At 41.4% G+C, this 20,413-nt stretch overlaps 1 protein-coding gene and 1 long non-coding RNA gene across 4 annotated transcripts in view; one reads left to right on the plus strand and one right to left on the minus strand.

Annotated features, from left to right (window-relative positions):
* Positions 1-20,413, plus strand: part of LOC135056491 (uncharacterized) — a 260,411-nt gene that overhangs the window by 230,381 nt on the left and 9,617 nt on the right. For 2 of the 3 annotated variants that reach the window (XR_010243992.1, XR_010243993.1), the window contains exons 3-4: positions 11,616-11,652; positions 16,754-16,805. This is a non-coding gene — a long non-coding RNA (uncharacterized LOC135056491). The remainder of the gene's footprint in view (positions 1-11,615; positions 11,653-16,753; positions 16,806-20,413) is intronic. The other variant, XR_010243995.1, reaches the window with a different exon arrangement.
* PCDH15 (protocadherin related 15) overlaps positions 1-20,413 on the minus strand; it is a 2,278,876-nt gene that overhangs the window by 82,714 nt on the left and 2,175,749 nt on the right. Inside the window, exons 31-33 of the mRNA XM_063961739.1 lie at positions 18,000-18,218; positions 16,400-16,408; positions 6,618-6,728 (exon numbers count right to left, since the gene is read on the minus strand). Of these exons, the coding sequence (XP_063817809.1) occupies positions 6,618-6,728; positions 16,400-16,408; positions 18,000-18,218 (339 nt within the window). The remainder of the gene's footprint in view (positions 1-6,617; positions 6,729-16,399; positions 16,409-17,999; positions 18,219-20,413) is intronic.

A 20,413-nucleotide genomic window follows, 5' to 3' on the forward strand; every position in this document is an offset into this window, starting at 1 on the left:
GTCAAGTCAAGCGGAACGCGACCTGTCAACATCTCCTCCTTCACATTCTCCCGCAACTGGGGGTGCGAGGAAAAGGCTCAGAATTCCGAGCCCACCCGCTGGCGGTGATGCAGGGCAGTCTGGAGCGACTGCTGATGCTGACATCTGGTCCGGACTGAAGGACCTGACAACGATTACGGACATGTCGTCTACTGGCACTGCATATGATTCTCTCCCCATTGAAAGAATGGTGGAGGATTATATGAGTGACCGCATCCAAGTAGGCACGTCAGACAGTCCGTACTTATACTGGCAGGAAAAAGAGGCAATTTGGAGGCCCTTGCACAAACTGGCTTTATTCTACCTAAGTTGCCCTCCCACAAGTGTGTACTCCGAAAGAGTGTTTAGTGCCGCCGCTCACCTTGTCAGCAATCGGCGTACGAGGTTACTTCCAGAAAATGTGGAGAAGATGATGTTTATTAAAATTAATTATAATCAATTCCTCCGTGGAGACATTGACCAGCAGCAATTGCCTCCACAAAGTACACAGGGAGCTGAGATGGTGGATTCCAGTGGGGACGAATTGATAATCTGTGAGGAGGGGGATGTACACGGTGATATATCGGAGGATGATGATGAGGTGGACATCTTGCCTCTGTAGAGCCAGTTTGTGCAAGGAGAGATTAATTGCTTCTTTTTTGGTGGGGGTCCAAACCAACCCATCATTTCAGTCACAGTCGTGTGGCAGACCCTGTCACTGAAATGATGGGTTGGTTAAAGTGTGCATGTCCTGTTTATACAACATAAGGGTGGCTGGGAGGGCCCAAGGACAATTCCATCTTGCACCTCTTTTTTCTTTAATTTTTCTTTGCGTCATGTGCTGTTTGGGGAGTATTTTTTGGAAGGGCGATCCTGCGTGACACTGCAGTGCCACTCCTAGATGGGCCAGGTGTTTGTGTCGGCCACTAGGGTCGCTTATCTTACTCACACAGCTACCTTAATTGCGCCTCTTTTTTTCTTTGCGTCATGTGCTGTTTGGGGAGTGTTTTTTGGAAGGGCCATCCTGCGTGACACTGCAGTGCCACTCCTAGATGGGCCAGGTGTTTGTGTCGGCCACTAGGGTCGCTTATCTTACTCACACAGCTACCTCATTGCGCCTCTTTTTTTCTTTGCGTCATGTGCTGTTTGGGGAGTGTTTTTTGGAAGGGCCTTCCTGCGTGACACTGCAGTGCCACTCCTAGATGGGCCAGGTGTTTGTGTCGGCCACTAGGGTCGCTTATCTTACTCACACAGCTACCTCATTGCGCCTCTTTTTTTCTTTGCGTCATGTGCTGTTTGGGGAGTGTTTTTTGGAAGGGCCATCCTGCGTGACACTGCAGTGCCACTCCTAGATGGGCCAGGTGTTTGTGTCGGCCACTAGGGTTGCTTATCTTACTCACACAGCTACCTCATTGCGCCTCTTTTTTTCTTTGCGTCATGTGCTGTTTGGGGAGTGTTTTTTGGAAGGGCCATCCTGCGTGACACTGCAGTGCCACTCCTAGATGGGCCAGGTGTTTGTGTCGGCCACTAGGGTCGCTTATCTTACTCACACAGCTACCTCATTGCGCCTCTTTTTTTTTTCTTTGCGTCATGTGCTGTTTGGGGAGTGTTTTTTGGAAGGGCCATCCTGCGTGACACTGCAGTGCCACTCCTAGATGGGCCAGGTGTTTGTGTCGGCCACTAGTGTCGCTTAGCTAAGTCATCCAGCGACCTCCGTGCAAATTTTAGGACTAAAAATAATATTGTGAGGTGTGAGGTGTTCAGAATAGACTGAAAATGAGTGGAAATTATGGTTTTTGAGGTTAATAATACTTTGGGATCAAAATGACCCCCAAATTCTATGATTTAAGCTGTTTTTTAGTGTTTTTTTAAAAAAACACCCGAATCCAAAACACACCCGAATCCAACAAAAAAAATTCGGTGAGGTTTTGCCAAAACGCGGTCGAACCCAAAACACGGCCGCGGAACCGAACCCAAAACCAAAACACAAAACCCGAAAAATTTCAAGTGCACATCTCTAATATATATATAATGCAACAAAGTGTCCCTGGCACTCCGGACTTACGTTCACCTTGCTCAGGTGCCCTCCCCTCAGATCAGCATCTGTAAATATAGTCCTTGTATGGGCGGCACGCAGACACTGTAGAAATTAATTTAGGTGAAAAGAGCTCCGCAGGGCATATTTTAATTGTGATGTTTCTTACCCCGAAACATCACAATTCAAATATGCCCTGCGGGGCTCTTTTCACCTAAATTGCTTTCTACAGTCTCTGAGTGCCACCCATACAAGGACTATATATATATATATATATATATATATATATATATATTTAAATCACCAACATATCTTGCAATTTAAGAAAAAAACATGGCTCACCAAAGACTATTATAGGGTTTTAACCTAGTGGATGGGCTTCAAAGGTACCCCACAGTTAATAATCAGTGGTCAAGTGAGCTTTGTCCAGGTACAATGCTACATTGATTCCCTGTCAGTGTTGGCATCCATCAAACCTTAATATTTTATCCAGGGACTGATAAAGGGTCCTGGTTGTTCATCTAAGGTAATACAAAATTGTGACGGATTGCTGACCTATGCAATGGCTCAGTGTGTGCTTCATTAGGGTAAATGGTGGAAGCCACATGCAACAGGGCCCACTGTACTGACTTTTTAAGATATTTGCCATTATATGACTTTAACAAATGTGTACCCTTTTTTTCTCTTTATCATTTACCTGATAGCTGGTAGTAATGTTGGTTGGCAAAGCTTATATAGTAAAATAAATGTTTTGCTTCGAAAGCCATTAAGGGCAATAAGTCCTCAAGTGCCCACATATTTCATTTCATCTATATGCATTTTAAAAGGTTTTTGCTGTTTTTGTTTTTTGTTGCCAGCAGGTAATTCATCTGCAAGGGACAAGTAGGTCATCCATATTTGGATGCTCCTATTTCTAAGACTGGGCATACAACCTAACCTGTTGAAAACCTCTGAAATAATGGCCAATTAGCTTCCTGTCCCCTCTCCTATCGCTTTTATTTTACCTCACCAATCCCAGCAGTAATCACAGGCTTCCAAATAAGTGACCAAGATTCCTGTAGCAACTTCAGAGCAATTTCAAACAGCACAATGAAATAGTTAAATTTTGAAATCTCTTTCATTTCCAGGGGTTCAGCTCCAAAATGGTTCACTTCAAATATGAGATAAAAAAGAACTTGCTGTCACTCATTATACATAATTAGATGTGTCAGAAAAGATCGCATAACCAGAAAGAGAAAAAAATCCCACAAGTACGTTTGTTCTTATCTTCTTTAAAACTGAGCTTGAGTTGAAAGGGAGCCTGTAGGCTTGTTTTATATGCAGTGTATAGAAGTTTTATTTGATTCCCCAGATGCCCAATACCACAGTCAGAGAATCTGTATAGAAGAACAGCATTCTGAATTTAAGCATGCACGGTCAAGCTGTCAACATTAACGTAAATCAGTTTCCTAGAAGCACAGTAATTATATAGAATGCTGGGATTTCTATTTATCAATTATTATTTGAGGGCTATTCCCCGAAAACAACAATTTTCTTGAGGTTACTGCAAATGTTAAGGATCCCTGGGAATTATCATGGTGGGCCTGCAGCAGTTATGTACAATTTATGTTTCTATGAGGACTGCTACAGTATGTAGTTGGATTTACCAAGCTGTGGAATGAGAAGCAATTCGGAGCTTGTACACGGTAGCCCTCTGAAGAGGGCTTTAGCTTAAAGTAGCCTATATCTGTGATTCTTATGAGAGAGATCCGGATAATCCCTATCTGTGTTCCCCCACTGAAGCATCCTGCAACCGCCGGCAGCACATGCGTAGTAAGCCCACATGTGGTGAGCCATGAAGCAGGGAGACAACATAAGCTATCATCCTGCTTCTAGCTTCTTATCGGTGCCTGTGTCAAGGCAAGAGCAGAATGGTACATTTCCATGAAAATTAATTTTTTCATGGTGCATATTTACACAAAAAATATTTATCACATCCGTATTAAAGATGCTAAATATTCCTCTGTGTGCAGAATATATATTTAATGACCAGACAGTGTGAATCACTTAAAGTAAAGAAAGTTTCTTGGCCTAGAGTACAAATGAAACCCCTGTTAAAACAAACTCTAAAAAGCAGTAAAGTAAAATTATACAGTATGTTGGCATAATGTGAATTTACGGTTTCTCCATGGTACATGTTGCCATGTTCATTGCCCTATCGCTATCTGCAGTATCCTGGAATACATGAATAACATGAATACATGAATAACAGCCATGTGATACTGGGGAGTTACGAAGCCATGGTTAGCATGCAGATTGCCTGCGCTTCAGATAAAGGGGGCCATTCCAACCCGTTCGCACTCAGCGGTTTATCGCTGCGGTGCGAACAGGTGCAGAATGCACATGCACGGCGGCCGCAGTGCACGTGCGCGACGTTGCCCAGCGACAGGGGTCGCCGGATTACGTCGCGTCTAAAGAAGGAAGCGGTCGCAGAGCGGACCGCAAAGAAGATTGACAGGCAGAAGGCGTACCTGGGCAGATCCGGAGCGTTGGAGACTGTTTTCGGGGAGTGGTGAGTAAAACGCAGGCGTGTCCAAGAGAATGGATGGCGGATGTCTGACGTCAAAGCCGGCCCCAGCTTCGCAGAGATCGTCGCACAGGGTAAGTAGGTATAGGCCTAGTCTTGTTTTGCTTGAAATTTTTTTTAGCTTAGCAGGGCTGCACAAGCGATCGCAGCCCTGCTAAGCTAAAATACACTCCCCCATATGCGTGTACTAGTTGATCGCAGCAGCAGCAAAAAGTTGCTGGCTGCGATCAACTCGGAATGACAACCAAAGTGACATATTTATGGTTAGAGAGTAAAACACAAACTGCAACCAATGTGGCAACTTGTAAACCTTAACCCACATGTGAAGCAACATGTGGGGCAACAATGCTGTTAGCATTACATGGGCAAGATTAGTATTGCTATAAAATGGGCAGCATTACCGTCACAGGGGCAATATTATTATAAATAAAGCATGGACAACATTTCTGTTGCCAGCACAAGGGTAATCTTTCTGTTACTATATAACATGTTCAAAATTAATATTAAGAATACGGGGAACATATTTATTTGTTATGGAGGGCACATAATGCATACTACCTTTGCGCTTTGGGCCTAATTCATGTTTGTTCGCAATGCCGATGTTCACGCAATGGAGTGATTATCATCAGACTGTGCATGCACCGTGTTCACGAGCGCGCACCAAGGTACCTTGTGATTGCGCTCGCATTGCAGGAAGGGACCATTTGGTGGAGGTAACTGGCAGTGGTGGAAAAAACGCAGGCGTGTCATCTATGTTTTCAGAGCATATTTCTGCCTTCAGCTGCAATAATGGATGTAGAGAAACATGGTGCCAGCGGCACTACTGCTATGGCCAGTCTGCTTAGCCATAGATCTACTTGATCAGTCGATGTTCCTTGTTATTGCGTAGGCATTAGCGTTCAAACATGAATAGGTACTATATGTGTTCATGAGTATGCTAGTATCTGTGGTTCCACAGAGGATATGCCATCACTTATAGTGTCACAGGACACTATATTTAGTTGTTTTAACTATTTAATTGTTTGTATTTACAGTAGTTGTACATATTTAGTTGCTGTGGCAATCAGTGGACAGGGACATCAGGAGTACTTTGTAGGTGCAGGGACCTGATCATTTTCCGAAACTTCCCTCTACAGGTCAGGGCCTGATCCTAATAAAGCGTTGCTGTTTGCTAGATACTTACCTTTCTTTGTACTTTATTAGGATAAATATGTAGTATCACTAGTCAAAAAATAATAAGAAACAAGAAAAATCTGCACGAAATCTTTAAACAATCTTCAACTGATTACATTATGATTGCATTGGTTATGTTTCTCACAAGCACTTTTACTTTTCTTGCAGTGGATTATCACACCAAGAATATTTTATGTCTAACTGCAATTCCTCTATTTCAAGACATGCGCAACAAAATATACATCGGCTATATAAAATATATCTCTATATTACCAATCTGTCTGTTAATGTTCTCAGGCAATAGGGAAATGTGTCAAAGCCTTTGATTAATTTACCCTTTTCTAATGATAAATTGCTTTAAATTTACTGGAAAATGTGTGGTTAAACATTATATGAAAGGAAAGCATGATCAGGCAATGACTCGATACATTTTTGGATTAAAGCAATACATCAGCATTCAAAAAACTATTTGTATGCACTAAGCTATACGACTTGTACGAAACCTTTTTATTGGGAAAACTTACACCAATCCATCATTCGTCTTCCATAGAGTTCAGCCACTGAGAAATTATGTTGGATATTTTTTTTTAAAGATATTTCTACAAATGTGTTATTTGATGGATAAAAATACTTTAAGCTGCAATGTTAAACGCTTGGTTACATACATATTTGATCGACACATCTGAGTAAAGTAGCGTATAGCGTTGCAGATCGCGGCAGCCAGATAAATTTCAAACTGCTTTTGTTATAACAGATACGCAACAGCTCCCACTATTGCAATGATTCATGCAATTCTTCAAGAAACAATTTATATTCAGTACTTACATAGTGCTGTCACCCAGCTCTTCATACAGATTATTGGCAGCAGGGGTTGATGGTTTGCCTGCTGGCATCGCCATCTGGATCCTCGCTGTCTTTGCACATTCAGCTTGCCTCCTTTTTAAAGGAAAAATAAAGAATTAGAGGACATACAGTGTGTTTTAAGTATCTATTAATTGTTAATATGCAGCAAAGGACTACATTCGAATTGTCTTCTAATAAGTGCACCAGAAGTTAAAGACATGTATTTTTCACTGGGTAACAATAAGTGCCTTAGGGATTAGGAAGGTTTTTAATTGGCCAGATGTTGCAATAGTGCAATCATAGATTAGATTTGATATATTGCTCTAAAATACATTACAGAACCATAAACAGTATTTAACTGAATTTGGTTTTGGTCACAATATAAACCTTTCCCAGAACTACAGTACATACCACTTCTACACATGGCATAGACTTTACTGTATCAATTCGCTTACTCAACACTTAGGATGTATTATTAATCTCCCTAACTAGTACTGCTTACCCAAAATGGGTGTAGCTGATGTGCAGAAGCTGCACTTAAGTTCTTCCTATATGGACCTGAAAATAAACATCCCATTCCCCCCAACCCTCCCTAAAAAAAGCAGGACCCTTAAATCACCTATTACTTCTTGTAGCGATGCTCAGCAGTACATCAAGCCTAACTGAATTAAGCCCTATGTGTATTCTAAAAATATGATGTCAAACCAAGTGATGTGGAACAAGTTTATTTATTTATTATGGTTTTCAATGCAAATTTGAGGAACAAAACTTCACGTAACATTTGTGAGGCTTAAAAGTGCGCTATTATTTGTTAGAGATCCTGGGGTGTTTATACCTCTAGGCAGGAACCATGAAAGCTAGATGATCACATGGCTTTACTTTGCTGTGCTGCAGAGTGTCTCTCAAAGATCCCCTGCTCCTTAGGTGCTACATCCATCTGGAAACTGATACCAAACCATGTGCACCCGGGAAGTGAAAGCTAATAATACAGATATTCTTCATATTGGGAAATCTAACATAAAACATAGGCAGATAGCTCAGCTACTGGAGGCAATGCTGGTACCACTAACAGCAGAGACGTTACAAGAACAATTTCACTTGTAATATATATTAGTCTACTCCTGTTCAGGAACTTTACCAGCGGTGATAATGTAAAAGTTGGCAAGTATGGTTCAGACAAGTCTCACCTGCATGTCTTTGCTTTGGTGAACAAGATCTGAATAGGAAGACTTTCTTGCTGCAAAAGAGTGTGTCTGGGAGTCTATGTATTATGCCCCAGCTGTAAAAACGGTTATGCACCACTGCAATATATAATGTTCGTAAACTGGAATTTACCACCAGCAAAAGACCTACTTCTCAGTGAGAATATTTTCCTAGTTACTGACAGCCAATCCTGCTGACTAAAGCCTTAATGGCTACCTACGCGCATGCAAGGCTAATGTCAGTACATGTGAATCATGGTTATGACCACAGAGGATCCAGTGAATCATCCAGTTTTGCTGGGATCTAATTGCCCATTGTAACTAATGCCATCCTGAGATGGTATTAGCTAGCGGTGAAATAGAGGTCTTTGGGGAAGGCAGAAAGAGAAACACCAGTTCTAAAGATTTGTGATTTTTCTGCATATTATTATTAGAAGTGGTGATAAGTAAAACAAAATGGGTTATCATTGCTTGATAATAGATGCCATGGTGCTAGAGAATAAGTGCAATGATAACAAAAGTAAAAACTAGTTTTCAACTGAAAAGTGACTGTTTCTGCAAGAACACAACAAATTAGTGAAGAGCATATTACTACATACATGCAGGAATGCCATCAGGGGTACTGCCAGGACTCCAGTACCAGGCACTGACTGCGAGGGGCCCTGCATGGCAGTGGTGTAGATTGGAGTGCATTGCAGGCCTAAAGTCACCACCTTGTATCCTGTGACCTTACCCCCGGGAGCAGCAACCGGCGCCAAAAACTGTAAGTTGTGGGCAGGGCCATAACTAGGTGTGGGCAGATGGTGCTGAGCACACAGTGCATTTGTGCTGTTGCCGCACTATCCACCCCAACTGATCACCAGCAGCTGTAGCGCTGGCAACTATAACATATAATAGTAACATTGCGCCCGCCTCCTCTTCCGGACGCACAGCTGCTGATGTTCATTATAGCCGGCAGCACTGCTCAATCTCCCCATGTGCTCTGGCCCGCTTCTCTTCAGCTCATGCAGCAGCACAGCTTCCCTTACATCCGGGCCAGAGACGAGCCTCCTCCCAGCAGGGAGCCATGCAGGGGATGCCAGGAAAACTAAGTTTAAACAGACTGGTGGCAGCAGCGCTGACTCCACAATGTAGCGCTGTCACCTGCACAGGAACATCTCCACGCAGCCACCATGGTCCCCCCACACTCCAAGAAGAGGAAGCTCAGGTCCAGCAGGTGAGTGCACTACTGCCATCACCACATTGTGTCCCATGTGCTCCACCACTCTCTCTTTATCTCTCTACCTGCCACCTTTCTTTCTTTCTCTCTCCCTCCCAACTATATTTCTCTTTCCCTTCCATCCCCCCAGTCCTCTCTCTCTTATGACTCTACCTGGGCTTAATGTGTAAAATGGGGATCTATCTGCCATAATGTGTAAAAGGGTACTCTATCTGACGTAATGTGTAAAATGGCGATCTACCTGCCGTAATGTGTAAAAGGTGACTCTACCTGGAGTAATGTGTAAAATGGGGCTCTATCTGGTGTAATGTGTACAAGTGGCGCTACTGTGCGGCATAATTTGAATAATGGAGACTACTGTGCAGTGGAATATGAATTGGTATTATTTTGTGACCATGTCCCTTGCCCATGAAGCCACTCCCCTATAGTTTTTACGCACTCCTATGGCACGCACTGGCCCTATTTTAAATATGGAGGGGCACCAATTCTCTTTTTGGCACAGGGCACTAAAATGTCTAGTTACGGCACTGGTTGTGGGTGCTGGTGGGGGAGCAGAAAGAGAGTGATGGTGGGGCCTGCCTACTCTAGCAGTACTGGGCCCCCAATTTCTCATGGCAGCCCTGCATACATGCATACTACCCATCTATCCAAAGTTGAGTGGGCAAACATACAAATCAAGATAAATATGCTGTCCCGTGATTGCCACATTTGTCCTGACTAGGTGGAGTTTGGCAGATTTTTCCCAATGGCGTTCAGAGGCTAAAGAAGCACATCTTGTTATATGACAAAGCAGTGGCCACACACATTGTGTCAAGAACACATCCCCAGCGTGCTGTGCCAAATTCACTACCTCCACTACATAAATCCTTCAGATTACTGGTAGAAAGACACTGCATTTCTGTAAAGAAGTAAATGTGTTAAGTTTATATTTTGTTGTTTATTTCCACTGTTGAATGTTTAATTTATATTTGTACCGCAGCTGAACCTGAAAATACTGTACTCCCCCCTCTCCCCAAGGGGAAAAAAATCACATTATGGGTCAGTTCATTTATCTTTTCAGTTGGCAACGAATGAGGTGGCACACATGCCAGCATTTGGTGAATGACATGCACTTACTTACCAATGTAAATCTCTTTTAACAAGGAGACAGTAATGAACCAGTTGGAAATAGTGTCATGCAGATAGTTTTATTTCTATCAGTAAATAGTCTTTAACAGCTTACTGCTGAGACCACTGAATACTCAATGGTTGTGTACAAGTCAACTTGATTTAGCTACTGTACATACACACAGCACCGCAGTGTTACAAGAATAACTGTAACTATGTAACTACTTTCAAGTGCAAAATTTGTAGCGCATGTGTCTCTATACTGCTCATAAACAAAATATTGTTTACCTGACTGCAGTACCTCTGGGAACTTTGTAGAAGCCCTTGCATAGACAGAAAGCTGTTTTGAATAGTACGGTATAATCTAAATGTTCATGTATACTATATTTTACCATCATGAAACTTTGCAATTCTCTTGCATATAAGCAACCTAAAACTGTATTAATTTAGCATGTCAGCATTAACTATTCTGCATCTGACCACTACAGGTTCTGAATCACCAATGAGCACAGAAAATACATTTATATATAACAGACTTTTTTTTATATGTGTGTGTTTACATATATATGTGATTGCAACTGGTAACAATTTCCTATGTAGCAAGTTGCATTTAAGGTTAAGTGGTACTTTAAATAACCGAATGTGTGCACCCTGCAGGGACTGAATAATTTCCAGGTTCCAGGCATTGGCATATCTATAATGGGTGCAGGGAGGCCTACACCCCACACCCTGCACCCATTTAAATATACTTACCCCTCCAAAGTCCCGCAGGTGATTTACACGTTCACAGTAAAGCTGTCATTGGGCACAGGACACGGACGCCATGTAGACCTGCACATGCACAGCAGCACAAAGCCAGCTGCTGGAGTAAGCAGCGCTGCTGCCGGAGAGAAGGGGGCTCACACAGAGCCTGAACAGGGGCCCTCTCCTCTCTTATACTCCTTTTCTACCACTAAGCACGGGTCGCAGTCGGGAGCCTGACATGGGTGCTACCCGGCTGCGGCCCATGCTCAGCCCACTTTCCCACTGCGCTCACCAACCCGGTATATTGCCAGGTTGGTGACGCTGCTAGCGACGCGGCAGGGGCGGTGCTGGGAGATCACATGATTTCCCAGCGCTGCCCTTCCATAGACTGTGAATGGAAGCCGTGTCGCTTCCGTTTACACTACACAGCTTACCGGGTTGAAATCGTGTTCAACCCGGTAAGCTACCCGGGTAGGATTCCCGAATCACTTGATCCGGGTTGACCCTTTTCCACTAGCAAAAAACACGGGTAAATGTGCACCCCCGTGCATTTACCCGTGTTTTTTGAGCTAGTGGAAAAGGCGTATTTATCTGCCCCTGGTTCCAGGAGTACAGGTTGCTGCAAAATCCTATGGGTTGTACCAAGTTCAAGATTTTTCTAAATTGTTAGTATTTTCCTCTTTATTTACCTCTTTCATTTAATTGCAGGACACAATGTTATAATTTCGCTGAACTACACATGCAGGTACAATTTCATTATTTAAATCCCTCTCTCTTAATTATAATATGCACCGTGGGTATTTCCTTGTAAGATGATTTGGTATGCAGACAAATTCTACAATATAGATATGTTGCTTACTTAATAAAATATTTACAGTCTGTTTAAAACATTTCCGTAGGTACAGGATGTAGTATAGGCAAAATATGGTCAAACCTACAAAAAATTAAATTTTTGTAGTTTTGCCACAAGCCTCATATGTATCAAACCCCATCTATAGGCAATAGTTTATGGGCTTCTTTCTGCAGAATTCCCCAGAGAGGGATGCCGAGGATCCCTCTCTGTACCACCACGGTTTGCACATATATGCAGACGGATGGCTATTAATGCACAGTAGGATTCCTCGGTCATAAACCAGGAAGTCCTCAGAGCACAAAAGTCAGCTCTTATTGGAAGAACTGTCCTTTGCAGTTATGTTTGCAATTGTTTATGTATGCAGTGTTAATAAACACTGCTATGCATGCAATAAGTGGTTCATCACTTACAAGGGCCCTCATTCCGAGTTGTTCGCTCGCAAGCTGCTTTTAGCAGCTTTACACACGCTAAGCCGCCGCCTACTGGGAGTGAATCTTAGCTTCTTAAATTTGCGAACGAAAGATTCTCAAAATTGCGATTACACACCTCTTAGCAGTTTCTGAGTAGCTTCAACCTTACTCGGCATCTGCGATCAGTTCAGTGCTTGTCGTTCCTGGTTTGACGTCACAAACACACCCAGCGTTCGCCCAGCCACTCCCGCATTTTTCCCAGAAACGGTAGCGTTTTTTCACACACACCCATAAAACGGCCTGTTTCCGCCCAGAAACACCCACTTCCTGTCAATCACACTCCGATCACCAGAACGAAGAAAAAACCTCGTAATGCCGTGAGTAAAATTCCTAACTGCATAGCAAATTTACTTGGAGCAGTCGCACTGTGGACATTGCGCATGCGCATTAGCGACTAATCGCTCCGTTGCGAGAAAAAAATACCGAGCGAACAACTCGGAATGACCCCCAATATGCATTACATGATACATCCCACCAGTAGAAAAGAATGCATAATGTATTGCAATTTGATTGAGATACAGTACACCTCACCCTTTTCACATGCATACCGGCATTTTTTAACACAAAGATGCATGAATACTTACCTCTTGGGACAGCTCTTCTAATATACAGTAGAGTTGCTCTGATGATAAAGTGACTTCTGTGTCATGACCTGTGAGCCCCATGTCCTAGCCCCAGGACCAGAAAACAATCCTTCTGTAGGTTTTTATTTTTATTTTTAGATTTTACAGCATTTTAACATAGTAACATAGTATTTGAGGTTGAATAGAGGCAAATTGCCCATCGTGTTCAACCTGTTTTAAGTTGTGATGATTCTACATACTTGCTAAATAATGTTTTATGACTAGTTAACTACTATAACTCATGTTACCCCCGGATTACCCACGTTGATATTTTAAGTATTATAACCTTGGATAGCTTTTTCATTCAGAAATGTATCCATTCCTTTTTTAAATCCAATTACAGAGTCTGCCATTACCACCTTCCCTGACAGGGAATTCCACATTCTGATTGCCCTAACAGTGAAGAACCCTTTCCTCCGTTGCGTTCAGAACTTTCTCACCTCCAGTCGCAGCGAGTGCCCACGTGTCCTAAACTGTGTTCTTTTAATAAATAATTCCTCTGATAACTCTTTGTGATGTCCCTTTACATATTTGAAGATATTAATAATATCTCCTCTTAGGCGCCTCTTTTCTAGTGTATACATATTCAGCCTAGTAAGTCTTTCCTTACAGTCCAGTCCTTCTAGGCCCTTAATCAATTTAGTAGCTCACCTTTGAACACTTTCTAGTTCACTGATGTATTTTTTATACAATGGTGCCCAAAACTGAACACAATATTCCAGGTGCGGACATACCAATGCCTTATACAGCGGCATGATTACATCCGAGTCCCTTGTCTCAATTCCCCTTTTTATGCATGCTAGCACCTTACTTGCCTTCTTTACTGCGTTTTGACATTGTGTACGGTTATTAAGCCTATTATCAATGAATACCCCCAAATCTTTTTCTAACTCTGTTTCCCCTAGGCGTTCCCCATATAATATGTAGGATGCAAGTTTGTTTTTAGTCCCAAAATGCATAATCTTGCATTTGTCTGTATTGAACATCATTTTCCATTTAGACGCCCAGAGTTCAAGTTTAGATAGATCATTCTGCAAGGACTCCACATCCAATTCTGAATTAATTACCTTACACAGTTTAGTATCATCTGCAAAGATTGACACTGTGCTTTCCAGGCCTATTTCTAGGCCATTGATAAATATGTTGAACAGTAGTGGTCCGAGTACGGACCCTTGTGGTATTCCGCTGACTACAGGGGACCAGGTTGAGGACTTCCCATTGACCAGTACTCGCTGTACCCTACTATCCAACCAGCTGCTTATCCATGTGCAAATAGTTTTTCCTAGGCCAATCTCCTTTAATTTGACCATCAGTCTCCTGTGAGGAACTGTATCGAAGGCTTTTGCAAAATCTAGGAAGACCACATCCACTGCTTTTCCTTGATCAAGATTATTGCTCACTTCCTCCTAGAAGCTAATTAAGTTAGTCTGACATGATCTGTCAGTCACAAACCCATGCTGGTTCTTACTAATAATCCTAGCGGACTTTAGATACTCCTGTATGACGTTCCTTAGAATTCCTTCCAATATATTCCCCACTATAGATGTTAAACTAACTGGTCTTTAGTTTCCCGGAAGATTTTGGGATCCTTTTTAAATAATGGCACACCTCAGCTATACGCCAATCCTTCGGTACCATGCCTGATCTAATTGAACTATTGAAAATCAAGTATAGGGGTCATGCTAGTTGTGAACTAAGCTCCATAAGAACCCTTGGGTGAAGTCCATCAGGACCAGGTGATTTATTAATCTTAATTTTTCTAAGTCTCTCCCGGACTACTTCTTCGCTTAAACAAGTATCTAACCATGAATCATTACTGTCACAATTGTTATGCTCTGCTCCCACCATCAGTTCTTCACTGGTTTGTTCAGTATTTCTGCTTTTATTTCGTCATCATTTATCAATTCTCCTAATTCATCTTTTAATGGACCTATATTCTCCTTTTTTACCGTTTTACCGTTTATGTATTTAAAAAACTTGTTAGGATTGGTTTTACTCTCTATAGCGATTTGCTTTTCATTTTCCAATTTAGCTGCTCTTATTGCTTTTTTGGATTTCTTATTACACTCCTTGTAATACTTGAAAGACTCCTCCTTTCCATTAGATTTAAATGCTTTGAAAGCCCACTTTTTTTTAATCATTTCTGCCTTAACCTTCTTGTTAAGCCACATCGGTTTGAGTTTAATACTCCTGCATTTACTGCCCATGGGAATAAAGTTATGAATATTGCTATCCAGCAACCCCTTTTAAAACATCCCACATTTCCGAAGTGATCTTGTTATTAAACAGAACCTCCCACTCTATGTCATTAAGTGCACATCTAAACACACTGAAATTAGCCTTCCTAAAGTCAAAAGTTTTGGTGGAACTCCTGTAGCTATGTTTCCTGAAACTGATGTTAAATGTGATCATATAGTGATCACTGTTACCCAAAGTCTCCCCAACTTTATTGTTTGATATAATGTCCACATTATTAGTAATTACTAGATCCAGGGTAGTTTTACCCCTAGTTGGGTCCTCGACTAATTGAGACAAGTAGTGATCCCTAAACATATTTAAGAACCTGCTGCCCCTCGCTTTAGCACATGAATCATTACTCCAGTTTATATCCGGGTAATTAAAATCCCCAATGACAAGGATATCCCCCAATCCTGCAGCCGTTTTGATTTGCTGCAGTAGTTGTTCTTCCTCATGTATGCTAATATCCGGCTGTTTGTAGCACATGCCTATGACTAGTTTTTTTGCATCAATTCCCCCACTTGAGATTTCTACCCATAGGGACTCCACATTATCGCCAGTCTCCTCATAGATAACCTCCTTTATGTATGGTTTAAGAGATGGTTTAACATAAAGTCATACACCTCCTCCTCTTTTGTTAGCCCTGTCCCTCCTAAAAAGAGAATACCCCTCCAAGTTAGCAACCCAGTCGTGAGAGTCGTCCCACCATGTTTCCGTAATACCTTTAATGTCATACTCAGCCTTTGATGCTAACAATTCCAATTCCCCCCATTTTACCTGCTAGACTTCTTGCGTTTGCAAGCATACATTTTAGTTTATCGGTTCCTTTATTTGTTTGTTTTCCTAAAGAATTCCCATCCTGGTTAGCTAGTGCATCCGTAGAGTTACTGATACAGACTGTCCTTATCACTCCCTCTCCAACCCCACCGTACTTAGTATTGCCCACCTTACTTTTCTCTTTGGTCAATTCAATACATGCAGCCCAAATATATAACTGAACAAGATAGTAAACTAAACTGCTGACATCTTATATACTAGGAGATTTATCAAATATTATAAAGAGGAAAAGCGTAGATGTTGCCTATAACAACCAATCACATTCTGCAGTAGCGATCATTTATCTAGTACTGTACATTTTATAATATGAAAGCTAGAATCTGATTGGTTTGATAAATATCCCCAACAAGCTCTAGTCTGGTTGATGCATGTGTTCTATGAGCCTTTTCCGATGCTGCTCTTGATTTCACAATTTAAGACACAGAAGACATACATGGAACAAAGCTGGTAAATAAAAACAAGTGTACTTACTCTTTAAACCTTTTCCATAAATTGATGGAAGAAATATGAGAAGAAGAAAAACAGAAACACAAATGAATTAAAAACATTTCTTACATCCTTACTAGCATTTACATGAATGTCTTCTCTGAGGTACTGGCATCTTAATAACCAAAATGTTTAAATTGATACAATTAATGTAATTGCATTTGCTACATTTTTATCAGCCTTGTAAATCCACTGCAGCAGTAAATTACATTGAGAAAAGATGTTTTAGTATAAACAAGCCTGTATATCAAGTACGGCTCAAGCATCCTTGGTCGTCTGAATTGTGCTAAAAAAGTAAGTTATTAAGGAAAAAGCAATCTTTTCTTTTTATAATTACAGTGGCTTTATGTTTTAACCTACTTCAAGCAAATTAAAGGGGCCTTGCATAATGGTAAAGTACAATTACACTGTTGGCTGAATACAACATGATGTGTCCCAACATAGATTCCTAATAAGTTTTCATAATCCGCTCCTTTCATTGACGTGCAGTGGATACGCAAAGTCATTTCTTTACATAAAGACTTATTGTCCTTCCCTGGGTAACATTCAGCTGATTACTGATGGCACCACCGTTCTGCTGCTAGTAGCAGACACATTCAATTGAAATATATGGAGTGAAAATGCAATTAAAGCAGCTATATAATCAAATGCATTAGCAGTGTATTACATTAAGAATGAAAGCAAAAGCAGATTAAGCAAGCTATCCATGACCAAGTTTCAGCTTTAATAATAATATGACTTGCAAAATTCTGACAAGAATTACATATTTTGGGGGCAGCATTTACCATACTCATTTTGTGACTCAGCTGTAATAGAGCAGTAAACTTCATGGAGGACGTGTCCTCAGTATTGCAAGCTATGCAGGGCTGCACAGATGCATAATAACTCGTTTTCAGCCATATCTTTTGCATGTAGTATAGCCAAACCAAGCTTATGGTTAGGGGGCTGTCGCATCACAAGATATGTACAGTGGCAAAAAGAGATACTCTCCTAAAGAGCATGGACTTTAGTTACTAAGCGTTGGGTTCTAAAACTCAGCACTTCCGTCCCGATTATGTTTATGTCGGAAATTTTAAAAGTCAATCATTTTACTGGAAAACAAGGCTAGTAAAAGCATTGCCCTTTTAAATATTGGCACAATAATGATCAGAAACGCTGGGTTTCAGGAGTAAACAGATCTCCATATCTGCATATGCATCTTTGTCTAACTATGTCACAGTTACACAAGATCTCGCACATTTTACTCAACCTACGGTTACCCACTTTGACATGAGTAAATTGTATGAAAAAGTCATCGTATGTATAAGCACACCCTTTTGGTGTAAACGTACAGCATGGAAATGCGTACCTATACACAAAAAAAGTAATTGGTTACATTGCCAATGATCACCATAGAGTCTGGTGATTGCTGCTAAGGGCACTTTCTGCCTTTGTTTATTATGACAATGGTGCATAAGCTGCAGAAATAATTATAGTATTATTAACTGACCTATAAAACACAGAGTGGGGCAGACATTAGAATGATGTGCCTAATTTTTGACATGATTCTGCACCTATTGTAACAAAAACGAAACAATATACTTACTGTCTGTAGCTGACCATCACAACTAATATAGCCGGTATACAGCAGAGGACGATAATAATGGCCAATGCAAGCAATGCTCCCTCAGTGTAGCCTACAGCCTGGGCTTGCTTTTTAACATTGGCTACTACATCCGGGGTGCGGATTTCCAGAATACGTCCGCCAAGGCCAATGTGGTCCTGGAACTGTTTATTAATGTCAAGCACTTTGCCATCCAAAAACCTGTAGGGCCAGAGACAATAAGATCAGTTCATGGCAGATAACTTATACACACCCACGCATATACACCCACCCACACACCGACACACACATATATATATATATATATATATATATATATGTATATATATATATACAGGTTGAGTATCCCTTATCCAAAATTCAAAATCACACATTTTTGGGTCCCCTACTGAGATAATGAGACATATATTTAGATATTATATATCTATATAATATATCTACATGTACACATAATATATAATATATATGTTATTATCTCAGTAGGGGATCCAAAAATTTGGGATTTTGAATAGGGGATACTCAACCTATATATATATATATATACTGTATGCAGCTTTCTACAATCACTTAATCGAATAAACAACTAAAGTTCGATAGTAAATGTACACAAGTGTTGGCAGAATGTACTTATGAAGCCATGCTGAGATGGACACTAGATGTCACTGCAGCACAGACAAATATGCTACACATCAAGGACTGCAACTGTAAATAGAGCTGCATGTCTTTAATTACTAATAATCTCCAAATAACATGAATGCCAATCCGATGCCACTGCCATGTAGCTATTAATCTACTTGTGGCCGGAGAGACCAACCAGCCACACGTGCGGCACTGAAGGGGTTAACCCCTAGTGCCCGGCGCCCTTAACAGGACAATGGGCGCTTGGCGCCACTTTAAAACTGTGCACTGGTGCTAAGCGCCATCTTTAAATATAGTGTGGGTGCTAGGCACCGGGTATTTAAGAATATATTTAATACTGTGTTTTCACCAATGTTATATTTAAGGCAATAGGCACAGTTGTAAGATTGCACATTTACATTGCAGCAAATGCCAGCACTTAGAAGGAATGTGTAAGCTGTGTTGGTTTTAAAATGCATTTACGTTTGAGGACAAATGGCTTGGAAGCTTCTCACCTAGGAATTGAGATGCTGATGACCCTGGCACCTGGAAAGGGGTGTATAGACAAGCCATTTCTTTGAGATTGAGATGTGTCTCTGTGTAACGTTATAGACACATGCAGGTGAAAGGATTTGTTGCTGTCTTCTCTGAATATTGAGTGAACTGGGTTTGCATGGAGATGTTAGAGAGACAGGAACATGTTAATCAGATTGTGTTTTACAAATGCAAACTAGTGGGTTTCGTGTAACAACAGTTTGATGTAACATTTCTTAGGCTGCATTATGTGTGATGCAGATTATGTTTAATTTACAGTATAAGAACGTTGTCTATGTGTGAGAGGGTGAATGCAATTGAAATGCAAGTTACATTTACATTTGTGAAAGAGACAGGAAGATGGTAATCAGATTGTGTCTGGGAAAGCCACTGGTTTGGTTATATATGAAGAGGAGCAGAACATTGCTTTATCTAATTCTTAACTTTTGAAATGTAAACTTGTATTTCTTTATATTTTCTGCAATAACCTGATTGGTTGGAGAAGACAGGGAGGGCTTACCCCCCTGTGGTACTGTGTGTAGAACTGAGATAAAAAGAGGATGCCTGTGAGCCTCCAAGTGTATTGTAACATCTTCTTCTGCTGAAACATCTTAATTGTATGCTGTTGCCCCTAGCAATAGGGAGGAGCCTTTTTAAAGGTTATTTGAGCAATAAACACCTTTGCCTCAAGAAGACTGCTTCATCTTGTGACCAACAGGGTTAGGCCAAACCTAGCCCCGTCCTCCGGCTGTCCAGGGAAGCACCTGACGTCTCCAAGCTCCGCCTTCCGCCAGCTACCGGTAGAGGCCTAGCAAGTGGCTAGTGGGGATTCGTCAGCACCACACAGCTGTGGTAAGGCAGTGCGTCGGCACATACAGAGCAGAACCGTGGTTCCAAACGCCACGGCAGGTTAGGAGTTTGGTGGTGGCAGCAAGAACCCGCCCACAACGCAGTGGGTGGAGTCAGTAACAGGCAGTTACTGACGGTAAGCGGGAATCCCCTATGTGGTCAGGCCTCGTGCGGCTTGACTTTCCATTCTGTGCGCAGTCGACGGGACGCGGAAGCGGCGAGTGCTTTCGTACGGTATCGTCCTGTCACACTACTATACAAACAGACTTTACAAGTGATTCACATTGTAACTTAACTGCAACATGGCATAAATGCCTCCAGTTAATTGGTCTATAGAGCTTTTTTTTAAAAGTTGCTCTTAATAATATACAGTACCTGCAACCCATGGCATGTCT

The sequence above is a fragment of the Pseudophryne corroboree genome, chromosome 3 (assembly GCF_028390025.1).
Source record: "Pseudophryne corroboree isolate aPseCor3 chromosome 3, aPseCor3.hap2, whole genome shotgun sequence".
Taxonomy (NCBI): Eukaryota; Metazoa; Chordata; class Amphibia; order Anura; family Myobatrachidae; genus Pseudophryne; species Pseudophryne corroboree.